The sequence below is a fragment of the Neolamprologus multifasciatus genome, chromosome 8, assembly GCF_963576455.1.
Source record: "Neolamprologus multifasciatus chromosome 8, fNeoMul1.2, whole genome shotgun sequence".
NCBI lineage: Eukaryota > Metazoa > Chordata > Actinopteri > Cichliformes > Cichlidae > Neolamprologus > Neolamprologus multifasciatus.
The window spans coordinates 13,185,279-13,205,745 of record NC_140446.1 but is presented as its reverse complement, the minus strand read 5'-3'; the positions used below and the strand labels follow the sequence as shown (position 1 = coordinate 13,205,745).

General features: G+C 38.9%; 1 protein-coding gene and 1 long non-coding RNA gene across 2 annotated transcripts; both read left to right on the top strand.

The window, feature by feature from the left end:
* The first annotated feature begins 898 nt into the window (after window positions 1-898).
* LOC146512645 (uncharacterized) lies at window positions 899-2,445 on the top strand. Its single transcript, XM_085169944.1, has one exon. It carries the CDS (start codon window positions 914-916, stop codon window positions 1,607-1,609), a length of 696 nt encoding a protein of 231 aa, XP_085026070.1. The 5' UTR covers window positions 899-913; the 3' UTR covers window positions 1,610-2,445.
* A 3,302-nt stretch (window positions 2,446-5,747) lies between these two features.
* LOC146512644 (uncharacterized) lies at window positions 5,748-15,525 on the top strand. The gene is made up of 3 exons (XR_014875842.1): window positions 5,748-8,583; window positions 14,276-14,377; window positions 15,120-15,525. It is a non-coding gene; the product is annotated as an uncharacterized LOC146512644 (long non-coding RNA).
* Window positions 15,526-20,467: the final 4,942 nt, after the last annotated feature.

Genomic DNA, 20,467 nt, shown 5'->3' with positions numbered 1-20,467 from the left:
CGAAGTCAGGTGTCTGCCTCCTGCTGGTTCCTGTGCCCGACGTCGTACAGGAAAGTAAACAGCAGTGAGGTTTGTGGGGTTACTGAAGTTTGGCTAGCTGGTATATAATGATGTGCTATGTGATCGCTAGCGACACAGCTATGTTAGCATGATATATAAACAGTGAAGCTGGAGGACGAAGTCGCTTGATGACGTCATCGCCTAATTGCATAATTGGTCATGTAATTATAAAGGACCCTGTAGGAGAGAGAAATAACATCATGGAAGAGACATAAAGTCAGTAAAAACACCCTAAAACCATTTAGTATATATTTAAAACCACACATTAAATTTCTTTTAGCAATTATTGTTTTTTTTAATGTCACAATTCCAACCCTCCTCCTTTATCCGGACTTGTGACCGGCAAAACTGACCCGAAATAGGCACAAATAGAGTTACTTTTTTGTTTACGTGTCTGTGTGTGTCTTTTAAAGAATTTTAAACCTTGGGATCCACAAAAAAGTAAGAGTAAAAGAAGAACATTTTTAACCATAACGTTATTAACGAACTACATTAATCAAAAATGGACATAGCAAGCATCACCAGACAGCTTCAGTCGAAATTGGATGTAGAAGATGAAGGTAAGGCTCTGCAAGGACATCCGATTTCTAAGTTAGCAATAGAATAGAATAGAATAATCCTTTAATTGTCCCACAAGGGGAAATTTGGGTGTAACAGCAGCAAGAAAGAAACATATACAAACAAACAGTACACAAGACACAAAACAGAAACATACACAATTTTTACATATTTACATCAAGGACAAGGGTTACAAAAAAAAGAGTACTGTACCGTTATTAAATTAAATAAAATTAAATACAGATAAGAGGCAAACCCTGGTTTGTTGTCTCGAGCGAGCGAGACAACAAACTAAATGGGGCCTAAGAGAACACCGTCCGCTGAGGAAATTGAGGACATCAAAAAGTCACTGGACTTTTTAACTGAAGAAACATCAGCTATCAAGCTACAGCAGAAATATATCCTGGACATTGTCGAGGAGATAAAGTCGCTTCGCAATCAGAATGCAGAGAAGGAGAAACGGATTGTCTATCTGGAAAGCAGGGTCGCGGACCTGGAGCAATACACCAGAATGAACGATGTGATCATCACAGGGCTACACATAAAACCCCGGTCATATGCTCGGGCTGTGACTGCTGACAGCAAAGAGGACCATGGAGAACTGGATGTTAGCTCTGCAGAGCAACAGGTAGCTGGTTTCTTGCAGTCAAAAGGGATCGACCTGGACTGTAATAACATCGAGGCATGCCACCCTTTGCCAAGGAGAAACGCTAGTGATAAACCAGCTGTCATCATAAGATTTGTAAACAGGAAAAACAAGAATGCACTGCTGAAGCAGGGGAGAAAACTAAAGGGATCGAACGTCTACATGAATGACCATCTAACTAAATACAACGCAGACATGGCTAAGAAAGCACGACACCTAAAGAAACTGGGTAAAATTCAAAATACATGGACTGCAAACTGTAAAATATTTATTAAACTCAACGGTACACCGGAGGAAGCCAAAGTGCTGGTCATCAAACGCATCCAGGATCTGGAAAAATATTAACATGACTACAAATGCAAGGAGCTGAACAAACAATCAACATTCATCAAAGCAGGTAACAGAAGATAACAACGGAAGCTAAAGCACAACATATTAAATCATGGAACAATCAACTAATTTAACATCTGGGAATTATACACTGCTATCACAGAGGATTGCTAATCATGAGAATCTGGAGTTAAATTCACCACAAAACATGGAATACAATACACACTTCACAGAGCAGGACATTGATCCAGAATTGAACTTTTTTAACATCAGAAATATCAGCTGCTATTATACTGAAGATCAATTCAATAAAACTGTCAAGGCTGACTGCAAAATGTCCATAATCCACTTTAATAGTAGAAGTTTATATGCCAATTTTCACAAAATAAGAGAATACTTAAGCAAATTTGCACATCCATTCAGTGTGATTGCAGTATCTGAGACGTGGATTAATATGGAGAAAGGAGTGGACTTTGAAATAGACGGATATGAATTAAATGTTATGAACAGAAAGAATAAGAATGGTGGGGGTGTGGCTTTGTTTGTGGATAAAAATTTAAAATACAGGGTGGTGGAAAAATGACGGTGGTGGTGGATAACATATTAGAGTGTGTAACAATAGAAATTAGTATGGAAAAAAAGAAAAATGTCATTGTAAGTTGTATATATAGAACACCAGGTTCTAATATTGAAATATTTAAGGAGTGGGTAGATAAAACATTTATTAGGACAAATCAAAAAGTTATGTTCATTTGTGGGGACTTCAACATAGACCTATTAAATCCAAACAAACATAGTATGACAGATGAGTTTATTAATACAATGTATAGCATGGGACTCTGTCCAGTGATTACTAACCCAGCAGGATTACAGCACAGTCGGCAACCTTAATAGACAATATATTTACTAATGAAATAGAAAACAGATCTATAAGTGGTCTCCTAATTAATGACATCAGTGATCATCTACCTGTTTTTGTAGTGTATAACAGCAATTACAGGAAGGCCAAACAGGAAAATACAACAAAATACAAACGAGTGAGAACAGAGGAGTCCATAAATGCATTTAAAAGTGATTTACTTAAGCAAGAATGGGAGATGCTGTATAAGGAAAAAAATATTGATAAAGCTTATGAGATTTTTTTAGGAAAATTTAAAACTGTTATATGATAGCTGTTGCCCATTAAAGAAATATAGTAAAAATCAAAAATATGTAGCGTGCCCATGGATCACAAAAGGATTACAAAATGCATGTAAAAAGAAAAATACCTTATATAGAGAATTTATAACAATCAGAAGCACAGAAGCTGAAAATAAATACAAGAAATATAAAAATAAATTAACTAGTATTTTGAGGTCATGTAAAAAGGAATATTATGAGAAATTATTAAATATGAATAAAAATAATATTAAAGGGATTTGGAAAACATTAAATACCATCATTAAAAATGGTTCTAGGCAGTCAAATTATCCTTCGTATTTCGTTAACAATGATAGAAATATTAGTAACATGAGTGATGTGGTTAATGAGTTCAATAAATTCTTTGTAAGTGTTGGGCCAGATTTGGCTGATACAATTCCTGATATAACAGATTCTGCAGAGAAAGAAACTAAACTCATTGACTGTAATCCTCATTCAATGTTTTTAACGGTGGTAGAAGAAAAGGAAATCATTGATATTGTTGGGAAATCACAAACAAAAAATTCTACAGACTCTGATGACATTGACATGGAAATCGTTAAGAAAGTGATCAGTGGCATCTCCAAACCCTTAACACACATTTGCAATTTGTCTCTACAAACTGGTGCATTCCCAACACAAATGAAAACAGCTAAAGTAATACCACTGTTTAAAAATGGAGATAGACACCAATTCACAAATTACAGGCCTGTTTCTCTACTTTCACAATTTTCAAAAATACTGGAAAAAGTTTTCATTAATAGACTTGACAAATTTATAGATAAACACAAAATAATAATGGACAGTCAGTATGGTTTCAGACCAAATAGATCAACATCTATGGCATTAATGGAACTAATTGAAAATATCACCAACAATATAGATCAAAGACAATGCACAGTTAGTGTTTTCATTGATCTAAAAAAAGCTTTTGACACAATTAACCATGAAATATTACTTCATAAACTGGAGTACTATGGTATTAGAGGAGTGGTGCTAGAGTGGGTCAGAAGTTATTTGAGAGACAGGCAACAATTTGTGAAGATTGGTGAATATCAATCAGAGTGCCTGGACATTGTTTGCGGAGTTCCACAGGGGTCAGTATTGGGACCAAAGCTGTTTATTCTCTATATCAATGATATATGTAAAACATCTGATATATTGCAGTTTATTTTATTTGCAGATGATACAAATATTTTTTGTGCTGGAGAGAATTCACAGCAGCTTTTGGAAATTGTCACACAAGAAATGATTAAACTAAAAACATGGTTTGACAGAAACAAGTTATCACTAAATTTGAAAAAAACTACATTTATGTTATTTGGAAATTGTAAAAAAGATGCCGGAGCAAAATTGTTAATAAACAATGTTGAAGTAGAGCAAGTTTCTGAAACAAAATTTCTGGGTGTGATAATAGATAACAAAATCTGCTGGAAACCTCACATAAAGCATATACAAGCTAAACTGTCAAGAAGCATCTCTGTACTGAGTAAAGTTAAACATTTTTTGCCTTCCAAATCACTCCGGGTACTTTACTGTTCACTTATATTGCCATATTTAGAATACTGTGTGGAAATCTGGGGAAATACATACAAAACTTCACTTCAACCACTATGTAAAACTCAGAAAAAAGCAATCAGGATTATTACTAAAGCAGGATTTAGAGACCACACTAACATCATGTTCTTGAAATTAAAAATTCTGAAGTTTATGGATCTTATAAAATATAAAACTGCAAAAATTATGTACAAAGCCAGATACAATATGTTACCAGGAAATGTACAGAGGATGTTTTTTGACAGAGACGGGGACTATGCATTGAGGGGAAAATTAAATCTGAAGACTCTTAAAGCACGGACACAGGTTAAAACCTTTTGTGTTACTATTTATGGGGTAAAACTGTGGAACAGTTTTACTGTGGACCTACAGCAATGTTCAAGCATTAGTCAGTTTATAAAGATGTTTCGAAAACTGATTTTGGAAGAATATGAAACTGATAAAGTTGATCACCCATTGTATATATAACTATGCTAAATTGTATCTAAATTATATCTATCACTGTAGCTATGTTTATACATGTTCTCCTTGTTTATTGTGTGGGGTAAGTGATGATGGGAATTAGGTGAATAGTGGGATTCAATAGAATGTTAAGCATGGGGTAGGGATTAATAAGTATGTTATACTTCTTCCTACTCCATTTCAGACCTAATAATCGTCATTTCATGTAATTGAGACTCTGTTTGATTTATTTATTTTTATTTTTATTTATTTTTTTATTTTATTTTCTTTGTTTTATCTGAGCACATACGTGTGTGTATGTACACAGAGTAAATGCAAGTATGTGTACTTGTGTATATATTGTTGTTTTTTTTTTGTATATGTCTGAAATAAAGATACTACTAAAAAAAAAAGAAAAATTAATTAATTATAGTGTGAATGGGTTGATAAAATAGTGCAGGTTACAGCGCTGATGTAAAACTCTGTTTGTTGGGAGCAGTTTTGATTGTACAGTCTGACAGCTGCAGGGAGGAAGGACCTGCGGAAACGCTCCTTCATGCATCTAGGATGTAGCAGTCTGTCACTGAAGGAGCTCTGCAGTTCAGCAACATTTACATGCATGGGATGGGAGACTCTGATGTTATTTTGGCCAGAGTCCTTCTGTCTCCCACCAACTGCACTGGGTCCCAGAACAGAGCTGGCCTTCCTAATGAGTTTATCCAACCTCTTCCTCTCAGCTGCCGATAAACTGCTGCTCCAACATACGACACTGTAAAAAATGACAGATACCACCACAGAGTCATAGAAGGTGTCCGTGTGATGGATCTGCGTCTCCGGAAGTCCACCACCAACTCCTTGGTTTTCCTGGCATTGATCAGCAGGTGGTTCTGCTGGCACCAGTCCACAAAGTCCAGAGTCTACTGTCTGTACTCTGAGTCATCTTCACCTGTGATGAGGCCAGCTATGGCAGTCGTCAGAGAACTTCTGTAAGTGGCAGCGTGGGAAGTTGATGGAGAAGTCTGCAGTGTAGAGAGTGAAGAGGAACAGTGCCAGCACAGTTCCCTGTGGGGCCCTCGTACTGCAGACCAGCGTATCAGAGACACAGCCCTGTGTCCTGACATACTGTGGGCGTTCTGTGAGGTAGTCCAGTATCCACTGGGACATGTGGTGGTCCACTCCCGATAGCTCCAGCTTGTCCCTCAGAAGTTGTGGCTGGCTGGTGTTGAAAGCACTGGAGAAATCAAAGAACACGATCCTTACAGTGCTTCCAGGATTCCCCAGGTAAGTCGGGGCTCGGTGCAGGAGGTAGATGATGGCATCCTCCACCCCAATGCCAGGCTGGTAAGCAAACTGCAGCGGATCCAATGAAGACCTCACCAGGGGGTGCAGATGGCTTAGAAGCAACCTCTGGAGGGTCTTCATCAGATGTGATGTCAGGGCTACCTACCTGAAGCTGCTGAGGTCCTTGGGATGGGAGGTCTTTGGTACCGGTACCACACAGGAGGTCTTCCACAGCTGTGGAACTTTCCCCAGTGACAGGCTCAGGTTGAACAGATGATTGGAATGGTGTATTTTAGTGCATTGATTTATTTTAAACAAAGTAATGTACAACTTCTCACGACCTGCGTTATAGTCAGTGCGGGAGCAGCGGCTTCGCTCATGCACAATTCATTTGCAGTTTGGACGCGTAGGTGTAAACAGCTCCTGCTCTGACAGCAGCTGGGGGCGACTGCTGCGTTAGGACCGTGTGAGTGCTTTGGCACGGGCGAGGTGCCCACGGCAGCTCCCGCTGCTTGTAAGAGCGATACGTGCTTTCACGTCAAAAGTCGTAATAACACTCCAATAACACCAGAAAAAGTCACCAAATTTGTCGCTTTTTAGAAAAAAAGTCAATAAGGGCGTCTGAAAACTCGCTAGATGTAGCGACAAAGTCGCTGCCGTTAAGTCCTCCGTTATTTATTTAGCTAAACAAGTAAATTAACACTGGCTTACAGCACCATAGAAATATATACAAAAATACAAGCCTCCGTTATTTATTTAGCTAATATGCTAGTAGCCAATGTGCTTTAAGCTAACTCGGCTTCCACAATCTTACATTTCTGAATAAAAACACAAAGAAGTTACCTTTAATACCTCCGACCAGTATAATTTCACTCCACGTTAACAGAGCTTTCCAGAGCTTTCTATGTGAGAGCAAGCCGTAAAACTTGAACACAAAAAGTAAATAATTAAAAAAAGGGGAGTGTGTTGTTTGTTAATCGACGGTGAGACAGCGGGGGCGTAATCGTCAAGGGCGGATGCACCCCGGGTTTTTTCCTGTCTGGGTTGCCATTCCCCGCCAACAGCAGGTTAATATTAAAGTTAGCTTAATGGTTAATACTAACGTTCAGGGAGGTAGTGATGGGCAGATGAAGCTTCATGAAGCACTGAAGCTTTTCATCCAATTGGTTCACCCCAGCGCAAAGCTTCTTGAAGCTTCATTTGCTCTAGTAGGACACCTACTGGACGTAAAAATATTAGATGGCATGAATTTGAAGAGTGTGGCCTTTTGCACACAGCCTGTAAATGTCAACAACAAAAGGAGTGTGTAAAACATCTATATTGTATTGATGGCAGTATACTTTGTATATATACTTTGTGTATATATTGTAGTATGGAAAATGATCATTTGGAAATGCTTAAAATGGAAATGATCATTTACTGTGAGGTGAGGTTGGGGTGTGGACAGTGGTTGTGCTTTTGTAACGTTGAGGTATGGACAGCTACACACTGAGGCCTCAGTCCTGCCTGTTCACATTTTATTTTGTAAAAACTAAATTTTCACTGCTTTTATGACCTTTTAGTGGGGAGAACATAGCTAGGATTGAATGATTTAACAAATCTTTTAAATCCTTTGTCCTTCACAATGCTAAATGGCTGGGAGTCCTCGATCACCATGCTAACCAGGTCTTCATCTATTTGAGATTGTTCTCCTGAGGAAAGACAATAAAAACAAAGCACAAATATAAATATCACACACGTAACTTATTACAGCTGTATAATATTGTTATATCATTTAGTTACATTACTGCATGCTATATTATCATGGCATTTGATGGTTCACCTGGTCTTGCTCCACAATCTGTGTTCCCCTATTCTCATGCAAAGCTGTGTAGTGCCTAAGCATGGATGAGGTGTTGTTGTTATATCCCAGCTCCCTGGCACATAGCAAACACTTCACCTTGTACAAAAGTAAAGACAGCTTAACATAAATTATATTGCACCATCACTATTATGAAAATACATCTTCTGTAGAAATTTACATACCTTGTTGGGAGGAATAAAATCAAAATGTTCCCACACAGGGGAGGACATCCTCCTCTTCTTAGCTGGCTCCATTCTCTCCTGATATTCTCTCCTCACTCTCCTAAACCTCCAAACTGTCTCCAAACTCTCACTAACTGCAACTCTCCATCAAACACCTACATTTTTGAATGAAGTCTGAGGGGTTTGTATCGCTGTCATAGCTTGCGGCAAAGTTCGAACCACTTCATGAACCAGTCACGTGGTACAGCCGGGCAGCGAGGCTTCGGACGTCATCATTTTCAGCTCCTCCCATAAATGAAGCAAGCCTCGATACGCGCATCGCGGAAACGCCCCCTCCATTACTCGACACAAGCTTCGAAGCCTCGATACAGAACGTCACATCACTACAGGGAGGTGAAGGTTCAAGACGTTTTGTGACCGATGAATTTCAAAGAGTAAGTGTACTGTGACGTCACGGCACGTGTGCCTTTGAAGTCTGTGAACGCGAGCTCATAAATACCCCCAAGGTAAGGCACTCTACTTTACTGCACCTAGTGTTGAAAACACATTTTAACTAAATTAACTCTGAATCGATAGTCGTCTGCAAATATGTGGCGCTCAGTCTTCAGTCATAAAAATTCTTCAGACACTGATGGCTTTGAGGAGCTTGACAGATATTATTTAGAGCCTGATGGGTTCTTCTTACCAATATCTATTTCTAGAGATGAACAGTCTGAGGTTCCTAAAACCAGTGTTTCTGTAAACACCTATGAAAATGAACAGGCAACCACCTCTGAAATAGATGAGGCTCCTAAAACCAGTATAAACAACTTTGAAAATGAAGAGTCTCCCACCAGTGAGAATTACAGCACTGATTTATTCAATGGCGTCCTCCCCAAACCTTCAGATATGAACAAATCTGAAGAGAAGGAACAAAACGCTGACCAAGGAAGTTTTCAAAGAGAGGACAAAGAAACTTTTTTTTCCAGAGTTCAAACAAATCTTTCAGCTCTGTCTTCCATTATTACAGCTCCAGTTGAGTCAGTTGGGCGAGGAGTCATTTTTGTCACCAGGCACATTTTTAATATTGGTCGAGCACCATTTACCTCACCCATTAGTGAAACGGAAAAGTCACCCACCTGTGAAACAACTGAGGTTCCTTCACCGAGTGTTTCTGTAAACAACTTTGAATACGAACAGTCACCCTCCAGTGAAACAACTAAGATTCCTACAACCAGTGTTAATATGAACAACGCTGAAGATGAAAAGTCTTCAGCCAGCGAGAGTTACAATACTGATTTATTAAATGCCATTCTTCCTGAACCTTCAGATAACGGACCCAAAGATAATGAACAAAATGTTGTCCCAGGCAGTCTTCAAACAAAGGAAGAAGAAACTATTTCTTCTGGAGTTCAAACAAATGTTCCAAATTTTTATTCCTCTTGTAGAGTTCCAGATGTGCCTGTGGGCCTTAGAGAAGATTTCATCACCAGGCACATCCTTAATATGGGTCGAGCACCATTTAACTCAAATATTCCAAATCTCTATTCCTCTTGTAGAGTTCCAGATGTGCCTGTGGGCCTTAGAGAAGATTTCATCACCAGGCACATCCTTAATATTGGTCGAGCACCATTTACCTCAAATATTCCAAATCTCTATTCCTCTTGTAGAGTTCCAGATGTGCCTGTGGGCCTTAGAGAAGATTTCATCACCAGGCACATCCTTAATATGGGTCGAGCACCATTTACCTCAGTTACCACACCCACTAGTGAGACTTCTGAAACAGCTAAGGTTCTTAAAACCACTGTTTCTATAAACAACTTTGGACATGAAGATTCTCCCACCAGTGAGAGTTACAGCATTGATTTATTCAATGTTGGTCTCCCTGCATCTTCAGAGAATGAACCAAATATTGTCCAAGGAACTCTTCAAAGAGAGGACAGAGACCCTGCTGTTTCCAGACTTCACCGAAATCTTTCAGGTTTTAATTCCCTTATTACAGCTCCAGTTATGCTTGCGGACCAAGGAGTCATTTTTGTCACCAGGCACATCCTTAATATTTGTGGAGCACCATTTACCTTATTGTTCAATCATTTTTCAGCAATTATTCAGCGTATGTTTCCCATTCCCCACAGAGCAAATTCAGGCCTGATTCCTACAATCAGAAGATGGTTAGATGTAATTTCTTGGATGACTTCAGTAATTGGTGCACTTGCACTTTTAGTTTTACTTATAATCATACTTAAAATAGTCATCATGGTAATTCACTAATTCTAACAAACATGAAATTCAGTATCCTTAGCATAAAATGACATCACAATTATGCCCCCAGCCAGTCACAGCAGAAGGCTGCCCCTCCCTGAGTCTGGTTCTGCTGAAGGTTTCTTCCTATTAAAAGGGAGTTTTTCCTTCCCACCGTCGCCTTAGTGCTTGCTCATAGGGGATCGTTTGATTGCTGGGGTTTTCTCTCTAATACTGTGGGGTTTTAACCTTACAGTACAAAGAGCTTTAAAGTGCCTGTTCTAACACAGCATTATTAAATAGACCTTAAATGGCTTCAACTGAAAAAACATTACATAATAAAAATAGTAAATCAATAAATAATGGTGTGTGTTTGTTTCATTTTTCTATACCAGGATTAGTGCTAAAACTTAGTGGGTTACAATTTATGTAGCTTTTAAAAGATTATTGTTGTTCCAAATGTGACTGCTGAGTGGCCGTGGCATTGCGCACAGGATAAAACTTCTTGATTTTAGTGTCATGCAGAAGTACATTCAGGACAAAGATTGCACTTAAGTAACATCTGTGATTAGAAGACACTGGTTTTGTCTTCTTTTTCTGTGATAATTTACTTTAAAGTTTATTTTTAAGTCTTGGATCTATTTTTATGGGTTGCTCTGATTTTAAAAACAAATTTAAAGCTCTTACTGGTCATTAACACAAATGCAGCGTTTACCTGTACAGGGATTGACCACTAGAGGTCCTTTAACTCAAGGTTTACATTCATCAGCAACTTCCTTGTCAAATGCTAAATGCTGATCAGATTAAATAGGATTATTAAGGGACAATACATTTTGTTCTTAATATCCTATTATGTCATCTATCATGTCTTTTCTATGATTCATATTTTATTGATGAGACCGTCAATAGCGAGGTAGCAAATACTCAAAGATTAACTAGTCAGGACATGTGATTTCTACAGTTTTTTTACAGGGTGGTCTTTGGCATGTTATCTTATTTTTGGTGAATAAAACAAAACCAGTGAAAAAAATCCCATGTGAGGCGAAGCCTAATTGGACTGTTATACAGATTGACAGACCACGTGACTTTCGCGCATTGCATGCCGGGAACCCATGGCAAAACAATCCAAGTATCAAACGCAAGCATTTGCAGCACCGCAAAACGTTCATTCTCCCGTTCCAATACCCTCTTGGTTTTTCTTTGCCCCCCCTCCCAAAAACAAAAACGAAAGAGAATAATGCCGGACCGTACAAAGACAGACTCGACAAAAAGGCAAAGAAAAGATACAAGGAAACAATCAAAGGAGTGAAAGAGGAGTGTTAGACCCTTACAAGCACACAGAGTGGACAAAAAACGTTAGCGTGCTGCCCAACTTTCACCACGCTCATATTTATAATTATACGGTTCTTGGAGTGAGTACATATACATACACAAGCCCGGGTACAGTTTACCGACGGATGGGTACAGGACCTTGAAATGCACCATGTAGAACGAAAGACCATCGTACGAACAAAGGTTTACCTCACAAATCGTCTTCATAAATACACATATGTTAACCGTTTATTAACAGGACCTTTGGTAATTAATTAGTGGAAATAATTTCTGGTAGGCCTTACAGAAATGTAGCAGTGACAATAATATTGTATGTTGTACTGGGCAATTAGTGATACAAAAAAACCCTGTTTTATCCTGTGAATAAAAGTATATGTTTTTGTCAATGTACCATGGTAATAACAGAAGCGAAATGCAATATTCTGTCAGGACAATTCACTATTTATACACAATAAACAAAGGAGCATAGCGCGACAATTTCTGTTCAGCGCCAGAATCGCTTGTAACCCATATCACCAATTATGTTATGAAAAATGACGTATTAACTACTACAAAACACTGACCTTTGTGGGAATGCTTGGAGCAGACTGGGAAGTTATATTTGGTCTTTGAATGGCTGCAATGCAGGCCATCCGTCGGCTCTTTGTTACTTCGGAAACATGGCAATTTCTCTTCAACGACGTAATCCGATAACAACCGATCTCTTTACCCGTCGGCTTCCTGTGGCTGTCATGCGACCGGCTATTGCAGTTAATAATACAACAGCTTATTGCCATTTTTTGTGTTTCTTTTTATCGCTGTGTAACTGATTTCAAGCCTGGGTGCGCTAGTACCTCTTGCCACGGGTTCCCAGAATCCTTTGCTCTATTCCAAAATTAGGCCTCAGAACCCAAACGGTGGACTGAAACTGAGTTTGGGTCTCATTTTAATTTGTGGTCACTGTACCAAAAATGTGGTTCATCATAACTATGCAACATTTAAAGATGCAGTTATATTTCTTATTGACATCACCAGAAATTGTGTGTGAATTGTTACGGTAATGTTCAATAAAGAAGTATAATTCTTTTTAAGAACAACAAAAAAACATTTATTATAGAGTAAACTGTGCAATCTGTTTTAATTTAAAACAGTTACAATATTTTGTACTTAGAATCGTTTGATCTGACTTCTTGCAATAAAAATAGAAAATTTGCAATTCTCTAATTCTTAGTAACAAGTCCTTTGTAAAGAATTCAGCTTTTGTGTAAACACCTAAGTTCATCAGATATCCGGGAAACTAGTGACACTGTCGCGTCGTCCATGTTTGCTACAGTCATTGGCTGGAACCTGACAACAGCGCCACCTGAAGGAGGCTTCTCTCTGTCTGATAGCTTGTGTTCTGAGACCTGACACCTGAATTTCTGAGACCTGACACCTGACGACTTTTAGTCTGAGACCTGAGATCTGACATTTTTTTGTTGAGACCTGAGGATGTCCTAAAAATGTACACCATACTGCAGAGACAGTGCATGATGTAGGATTTTATTTCATTTTCCAGGGCAGTGAATGTAATGTACTGATAACATAAATTATGACAACTTCTTGCAGAGAAAGTTCATCAGCTTACACTATGTTAAAAACGTTAACATAGTGTAAGCATGTTACATAGTGTAAATGTTAAAATAATTTATTTTAATTGTGATTTATAGAGATAGTGGAAGGAGATGCTAAAGAGATAAAAACATGACAACATAAATGTGTAAAAAAAAATGAAAGACCTTGATATGTATATGACTACAATAGATATTGATTCAGTCGTTTGGCAGAATTGCTGACCATAAGGAGGCAACTCCTGTGGTTGCAAAGAGGCTTTGGGTGATAAAGAGGTCAGGGCAACTGTGGAACTGCTCAGCTTAAGATTTCTAAATAGAACTGAACTAATGGATGACATCAGTCTCTTTTTATATACAGTTAGTGATTATAAGCCACTTCTAGCTTCATCAGTTGAGTATATTTTTGTTTTTCCTCTGGAAACTTTTGGAATTCAGGGTTGTCATTCGGTGTGACTGTGCGCACTTAAGTGATATTGGTGATTGGAAGCCAGTGTTTTAGTCTTCTTTTTTTCCTGATTAGTTTATTTTATAGTTTATTTTTAAGTCTTGGATCTATTTTTATGGGTCGCTATGGTTTTAAAAACAACTTTAAAGCTCTTACTGGTCATTAACACAAATGCAGCATTTACTTGTACAGGGATTGACCACTAGAGGTCCTTTAACTCAAGGTTTACATTCATCAGCAACTTCCTTGTCAAATGCTAAATGCTGATCAGATTAAATAGGATTATCAAGGGACAATACATTCTCTTCTTAATATCATATTATTTCATCTATAATGTCTTTTCTATGATTCATATTTTATTGATGAGACCGTCGAAAGCGAGGTAGCAAATACTCAAAGATTAACTAGTCAGGACATGTGATTTCTACATTTCTACAGTTTTTTTTACAGGGTGGTCTTTGGCATGTTATCTTATTTTTGGTGAATAAAACAAAACCAGTGAAAAAAAATCCCATGTGAAAGAGCCTTTCACGTGGGATTTAGTAAATTGTAAGTAAATTGTAACTCATGCAGTTGTAACCCCTTTAAACAATCTTTCGTGTCCTGTAGGAAATGGAATACCAAATGAACTGACTAAAGGGGGTGCCTGTAAAAATTCCTGAGGTTCTTCTGCCCACTGGTGCTGCTGCAGCTGATTTCTATCAACAAGAGGTGGGATCACTTGCAAAGAGACTGCAATTTTTGGTTTGGGGCCTTTCCCCTCTGGAGCAGCCAAACAGGGGACTGAAACTGTTTGGGTCTCATTTTGATTTGTGGTCACTGTACCAAAAATGTGGTTCATCATAACTATGGAACATCTAAAGATGCAGTTATATTTCTTATTGACATCACCAGAAATTGTGTGAGACTTGTTACGGTAGTGTTCAATAAAGAAGTATAATTTTTTAAGAATAACAAAAAGCCATTTACTATAGAGTAAACTGTGAAAGCTGCTTTAATTTAGAACAGTTACAATATTTTGTTTGATCTGATTTCTTGCAATAAACAGAGACAATTTGCAATTCTCTAATTCTTTGTAACAGGTCTTTTGTAAAGAATTCAACTTTTGTGTAAACACCCAAGTTCATCAGATATCTGGGAAACAATGCAACAATTAATTTTAATAATTCTATAATGAAGTGTTAAATTGCAGTTCGAAGCTACTGCTCCAAACCTTGTAATAAACATCAAACAAGATTAAAACCTCAGGACAAATCAATTAAACCAAGTGCTGTGGTGGTGATATGAAATTCCAACTTTGCAGCCTCTGTAGCTTTCTAGTAACACATTTGCCCATTCCTATTCAAACAATGTTAAATGAATTACACATTTATGTCTCTTTAAAGAGAGTCAGAACAGCATGGGGACTCTTAACCTAGTGTACCTTACAATCAAATTCTTCTCTGCATTTCAGACCATGATCTGCAGTTAACAGCCACACTGCTCCACACATCCAGCATCAGCATCCGACTAGAGACTTGCAACATGTGGAAAACTGGGCTTCTCCATAAGAGCTACAAGGTTGAAAAAAAAGAAGAAGAAACATATATTAGTTACTTCAACTGTAAACTAAGAAATTTAACTAAAGACAAACTTTTGAACTTGCTGTACCATTTGCAAATGAGGCAGATGAAGGCATCCTTTACAGAATGTGTGTGCGGTCTTTGCAGTTTCAGATTTACGGTCAAAGTGATGTCTTGGAGGTAGGGTTGGGCGATATGGCCTAAAATCCATCTCATGGTATAATTTGAAGCATGTGCGGTAACAATATATATTGCGATATATTATTTTCTTCTGTATAACGGATTTTACATGCTATGAGGCACACTTAAAATACTTTAATTTTCTCAAAAAATCGACAGTGTGTCTTTGTATGAATTCTGGTTGTGCTTACTGACCTCCAACCGATTTTATGTGGTACACGGCACGCAGAAATCTGTCAAAAAATGTTTTAGTACGACTTTGGTAAGCTATGAAGGCACACCACTTGATGGATTGCCGGAGCAATATGGCTACCGTAGTCAGGAAACTTGCGGAGTAATCTGGGTCCAAAACTCCGTCTATTTCAGGTTCCAAAGTCAAATGAACACTGCGGCATCACTGAGAGTTAAAAACTCTCTAAATTCTTTCATCTTTAATAAAATGATCAGCGTTGCTGCTTTACTAGGTGTAACAATTAAGTTTAACATCCAGGCATCCATGAAAACAGAATTTATTAAATTTAACAGAGTTAGAAATTAGCAGGAAGTTAGCTCGCTAGTTTCCACCTAAACATGATAGAAGCATGTTCTGACTGAGAGATTTCTGGAAAAATTAAAACGTACAGCTCTGCTATCTATCACTTCCAACATAAATAAAGACAGAAAACTAAACAGCAGTGACTTTTGTAGGGTTACTGAAGTTGGGCTAGCTGGTATATAATAATGTCCTACGTGATCGCTAGCATAACAGCTACATTAGCATAACATTAGCACAGTGAAGCTGAAGGATGAACGCTAACTTTTCCCCACTCGATAAAAGTTAACATGAGGGTTTCTGGTGGTTAGGGACAAATGCAATTGCATGGCAGGATGCTATAAACTGACCAAACTTCAGTTAAGTGTCATGGTCTGGGTGAGCAGCTGGGATTTTCCATCAGTGCCAGAGCACCCTTGGCTCCGCCAGTGGGCAGGACTTCCTCAGCTTCATGCATCTGGAGCTAATTGAGGCAATCAGGCCAAAGAGGGATTTAAGCTCTGCGCTGTCATCTCCTCCCTGCCAGTTCGTCAACTACCTGATGTTGGTAACCGGCTCCCACGTTCATGTTGCTAATCTCAAGTTGTTTGACTCACGCTGTTTCTTGTGCTTCAGGACCTATTCTCCAGTGTCGACTGCTGCTCACTACTTGGATCTCAGCTCTTTTCCACCTCACTGGGAAATATCTCCAAGCCTCACCTGCCTGCCCTCCTGCTCACTCACCACTTTGGATCCAACAAACCCCAGGTCAGCCGTTTCACCTCCCCCTCGATACCATACCTCCCCCTCGATACCACACCTCCACCTCCTGCAAGTAAGCTGAAGAGACTCTCATAATTACCCTCTCTGGTAATCCACTTCAACCCAGCTCTAACTCCGCTCTCCTCTCTCCCCAGTGTGACCAATACTTACCTGCCTAGATCCAGTTGTCCTCACGTTCATGCCACGCTAATAGTTCCACGGCTACGTTTCCACACCGCAGTTTGCCACGTTATTGTGTTTTCACCCATATTATATATTCACCAATAAATTGTGTTAAAACGCCCTCTTGCCTCCGCTCTGTGTGTCTGCGCTTGGGTTCTGTTCAAGTTGCTGGCCTCCGTCCAGCGTGACATTAAGAGAAAAACTAAGATAATCCATCCACAATACGAGGTTAGTCATTAATATACTGCAACAACATGGGAATAGAGCAGCTGCGAGAGAATTCAGCGTTAATGAATCAATGGTATGGAAGTGGAGGAAGCGCAGTTTTTGCCTTTCCCCATATTCCAAAAGTGATTCATCTCTTTGCTATACTATCACCCGGCATAATTTGCAGATGTTGTTTGCAGCCGCTGCAATGCTTTTGACCAAAACAGGCGCAGCTTGATGACACCATCAACATGCGCTATCGTGGTAGAGCGGTACAGTCAAAATCTCTACCGTTGGCCAAATTTATATCGTTTCTACCGTATACCGTTTATACCGCCCACCCCTACTTGGAGACTTTCAAACGGCTTAATGTATTTTTGAACTTTATGCATGTGTGTAGCGTAAGAGGGAGAGAGAGAGGGCGTGATTTTGACTTTACATAAATTACCTTGCTTTAGCATTTCTCCTGGAACTCCGCAAAGTCATCTTGAGAGACAGGAAAGATTTTTCTGGACTTGTTTCCACTAATGGGAACCTAAGGAAAGGGCATTTAATATATTTATTTAAAGTATTGAATAACTTTAATGGCAAAACTTAAGCAGGTTTTGATCACACAGCTTACTTCTTGTGAAGTCCAGTATCAGAGTCAGAGAGACTTTATTTATCCCCAAGGGGAAATTAAGATAGTATTTCATTTCCTTGGCTGTCTGTCAGGGTAATCGCCTCATCACAGCCAAAGCGATCCTTCATTTTCTATGTTAGTCCTTCAACATTGCCTTCAGCTTCCAAAAAGCCAATGATGACTGTTTTGTAAATGCTGAGCTTATCAATCACTATTTCGGCAATGTGTACCAACCTGTTAACAAAGCAGATTATTAAAAACAACAACAAAAACAACAAAACACTCCATCTATGGTTGTAAAAAGATTGTACTAGTAAAGACAGGTTGAATATTGAACAACTAACCTTTGGAAGGATCTTGCTGAGAACAGGGTGTGCTCATATGTTGAAGTCTGAATTTCTTCCCACTTTAACTTATGAATAAAACTGAAATGGAAAGAAATGTTTGTATCAGTTACAACACTCCCACTGATGACGCGTTACAACCCATTTGTGCTTAATCCTGGGCCACATGCATATTCCACTTCAGTTATTGAGAACAAAACTATAATGTTAAAAACAAATTGCAAGGAAAATGTCTCTAAACAGTCCTTAAAATTAAATTGGAGAAGCTGACCAGCAAACAAACAAAAGTGTATCCATATAGAGCTCTATGTGTAAAGTGTCTGAGTACTTTGATCCAAACACTTAATCATCCAGCAGAGATTGTAGCAGCAGTTGGTTGCTCCTCTCAGAAGCACCAGCAGGATGACAGGTGTTGAAGGCCCGAAAGGTACGTCTCCTCACCAGCAGGAGGATGGATAGCAGTGACTTTAATGATATCAACGGATAAGCAGCGAGGATGCAGAGTTCCAGTCAGAGCATGGCGTCAACAAAAAGGGTCTAATGGTGGACACAGGGGCAACTTTGCATATTGTTGCAGATATTATGAAGTTCAGAAAATTCGACGACAGCTTCCAACCCAAGACACACTACGTAGAGTTGGCTGACGGCACTAAGTGCACTGGAGTTGCAGAGCAAAGAGGGGAGGCAGAGTTTTGCTTGATGGACAGCAGGGGGCAGTGCCACAAAACGACCTTGAAACAGGCACTGTACATTCCATCATATCCACAAGACATCTTCTCTGTAAAAGCAGCTACCTCCAAGGAAGCAACTGTGATCTTCAAGCAAGGAAAAGACACTCTGCGACACAAAGACAGCACATGGTTCCCAATATATGAATACAACAGACTGTACTACCTGCAAACAGTAAACACTGAAGGTAAAGACCAGTGTAAGGGTAGCTATGACATGCAAACATGGCATGAAATTCTTAGGCACTGTCATTATGATGACATTCAGAAATTACAGGGTGTTGTTGATGGTATGGCAATAAAAGGGAAAACAGATAAATCTGTCTTGCATTGTAAAGTGTATCTTCACGCACCAATAGATTGTGAGGTATTCATGGAACAACCTGAGGGTTATAAGGTGAAATATATGATGATAACTGTGTAAAAATGTCACAAAAACAATATGTGGAAAAAATACTTGAAAGGTTCAACATGCAGGATTGTAAAGAAAGACTGACACCTTGTGAGCAAAAACTGAACTATGGTGATGATGCAGAAAAGATGAGTGATGTCAAAAGGTACAGAGAAGCAGTTGGTAGTCTGATCTATTTGGCTACATGCACAAGACCAGACTTGAGATTTATAGTCAGCAAACGTTCACAGTATTTTACTGAGCCAACTGAAGACCAATGGACTACAGTAAAACATGTACTGAGATATCTGAAAGGGACAACCGAGAAAGAACTGTGTTACAGGAAATGTGACAACAAAGAACTGAGGCTGTGGGCATACAGTGATGCTGATTGGGCAGCTGATGTAAAAGACAGACGGAGTACAACTGGTTATTGCATAAGCTTGTCTGTAGATGGTCCTTTAATTACATGGAAAACCAAAAGGCAACCTACTGTTGCATTATCTAAATGTGAAGCTGAGTACATGGCTTTAGCTGCAACCCTACAAGAGGTTTTGTACCTAATGCAACTGTTACAAGGTATCGATGGACAAAAATATGCACCGCCAAAGGTTTATCAAGATAATCAGGGTGCAATTGTGTTGGCGAAGAATCCTGTGACGAGACAGAGATGTAAACATGTTGACATAAAGTACCACTTTGTAAGGTCAACTGTGAGTGCAGGAAAAATAACTCTGGATTATTGTTCAACAGAAGAGATGGTAGCAGATGTTATGACATAACCTACGACAAAAGTTAAGTTGTTCAAGTTTGAGAAGTTTATGTTTGGACATTAACATGGTATACGGACATGTATACAGTACTGAGGAAGAAACCCTATATGTGTGGGTGTTTTTTTTTTTTTGTTACTTAAGTGCATCATAATATAAGAGCAAGTGGGGGTGTTGACATGAAGAGAGAAAGTGCTCTCAATTATGGAGACAGCCAAAGGGTTTATTTATGTTTGATGTGTGATTTACATGTGTGTGGCTGTTAATAAAGTTGGCGCTCTCTAGGGGGCCTGAGCGTTCATCCAAAATGGTCGAAGGCTGATGTGTGTTTATTCCTCCCTAAGTATCGCTCGGTGAAATTTGCCGTGCACGTCAGATTTTCCTGCGCATTTTCATATCTCTGCTAACACACGTGTAAAAATGTCAGTGGGCTAAAACAAAATTGCTCTGCCAAAAATACAGGCCATGTGTGCTCACAGCCCCATCCGCCAGAGTTGACGGTCGGGTCGTAAATTAATTAAAAACATATGTACAGAACTGC

Excerpts from the sequence above, each read along its gene's own strand:
- LOC146512645 (XM_085169944.1), top strand. The coding sequence starts at position 914 with ATGGGGCCTAAGAGAACACCGTCCGCTGAGGAAATTGAGGACATCAAA.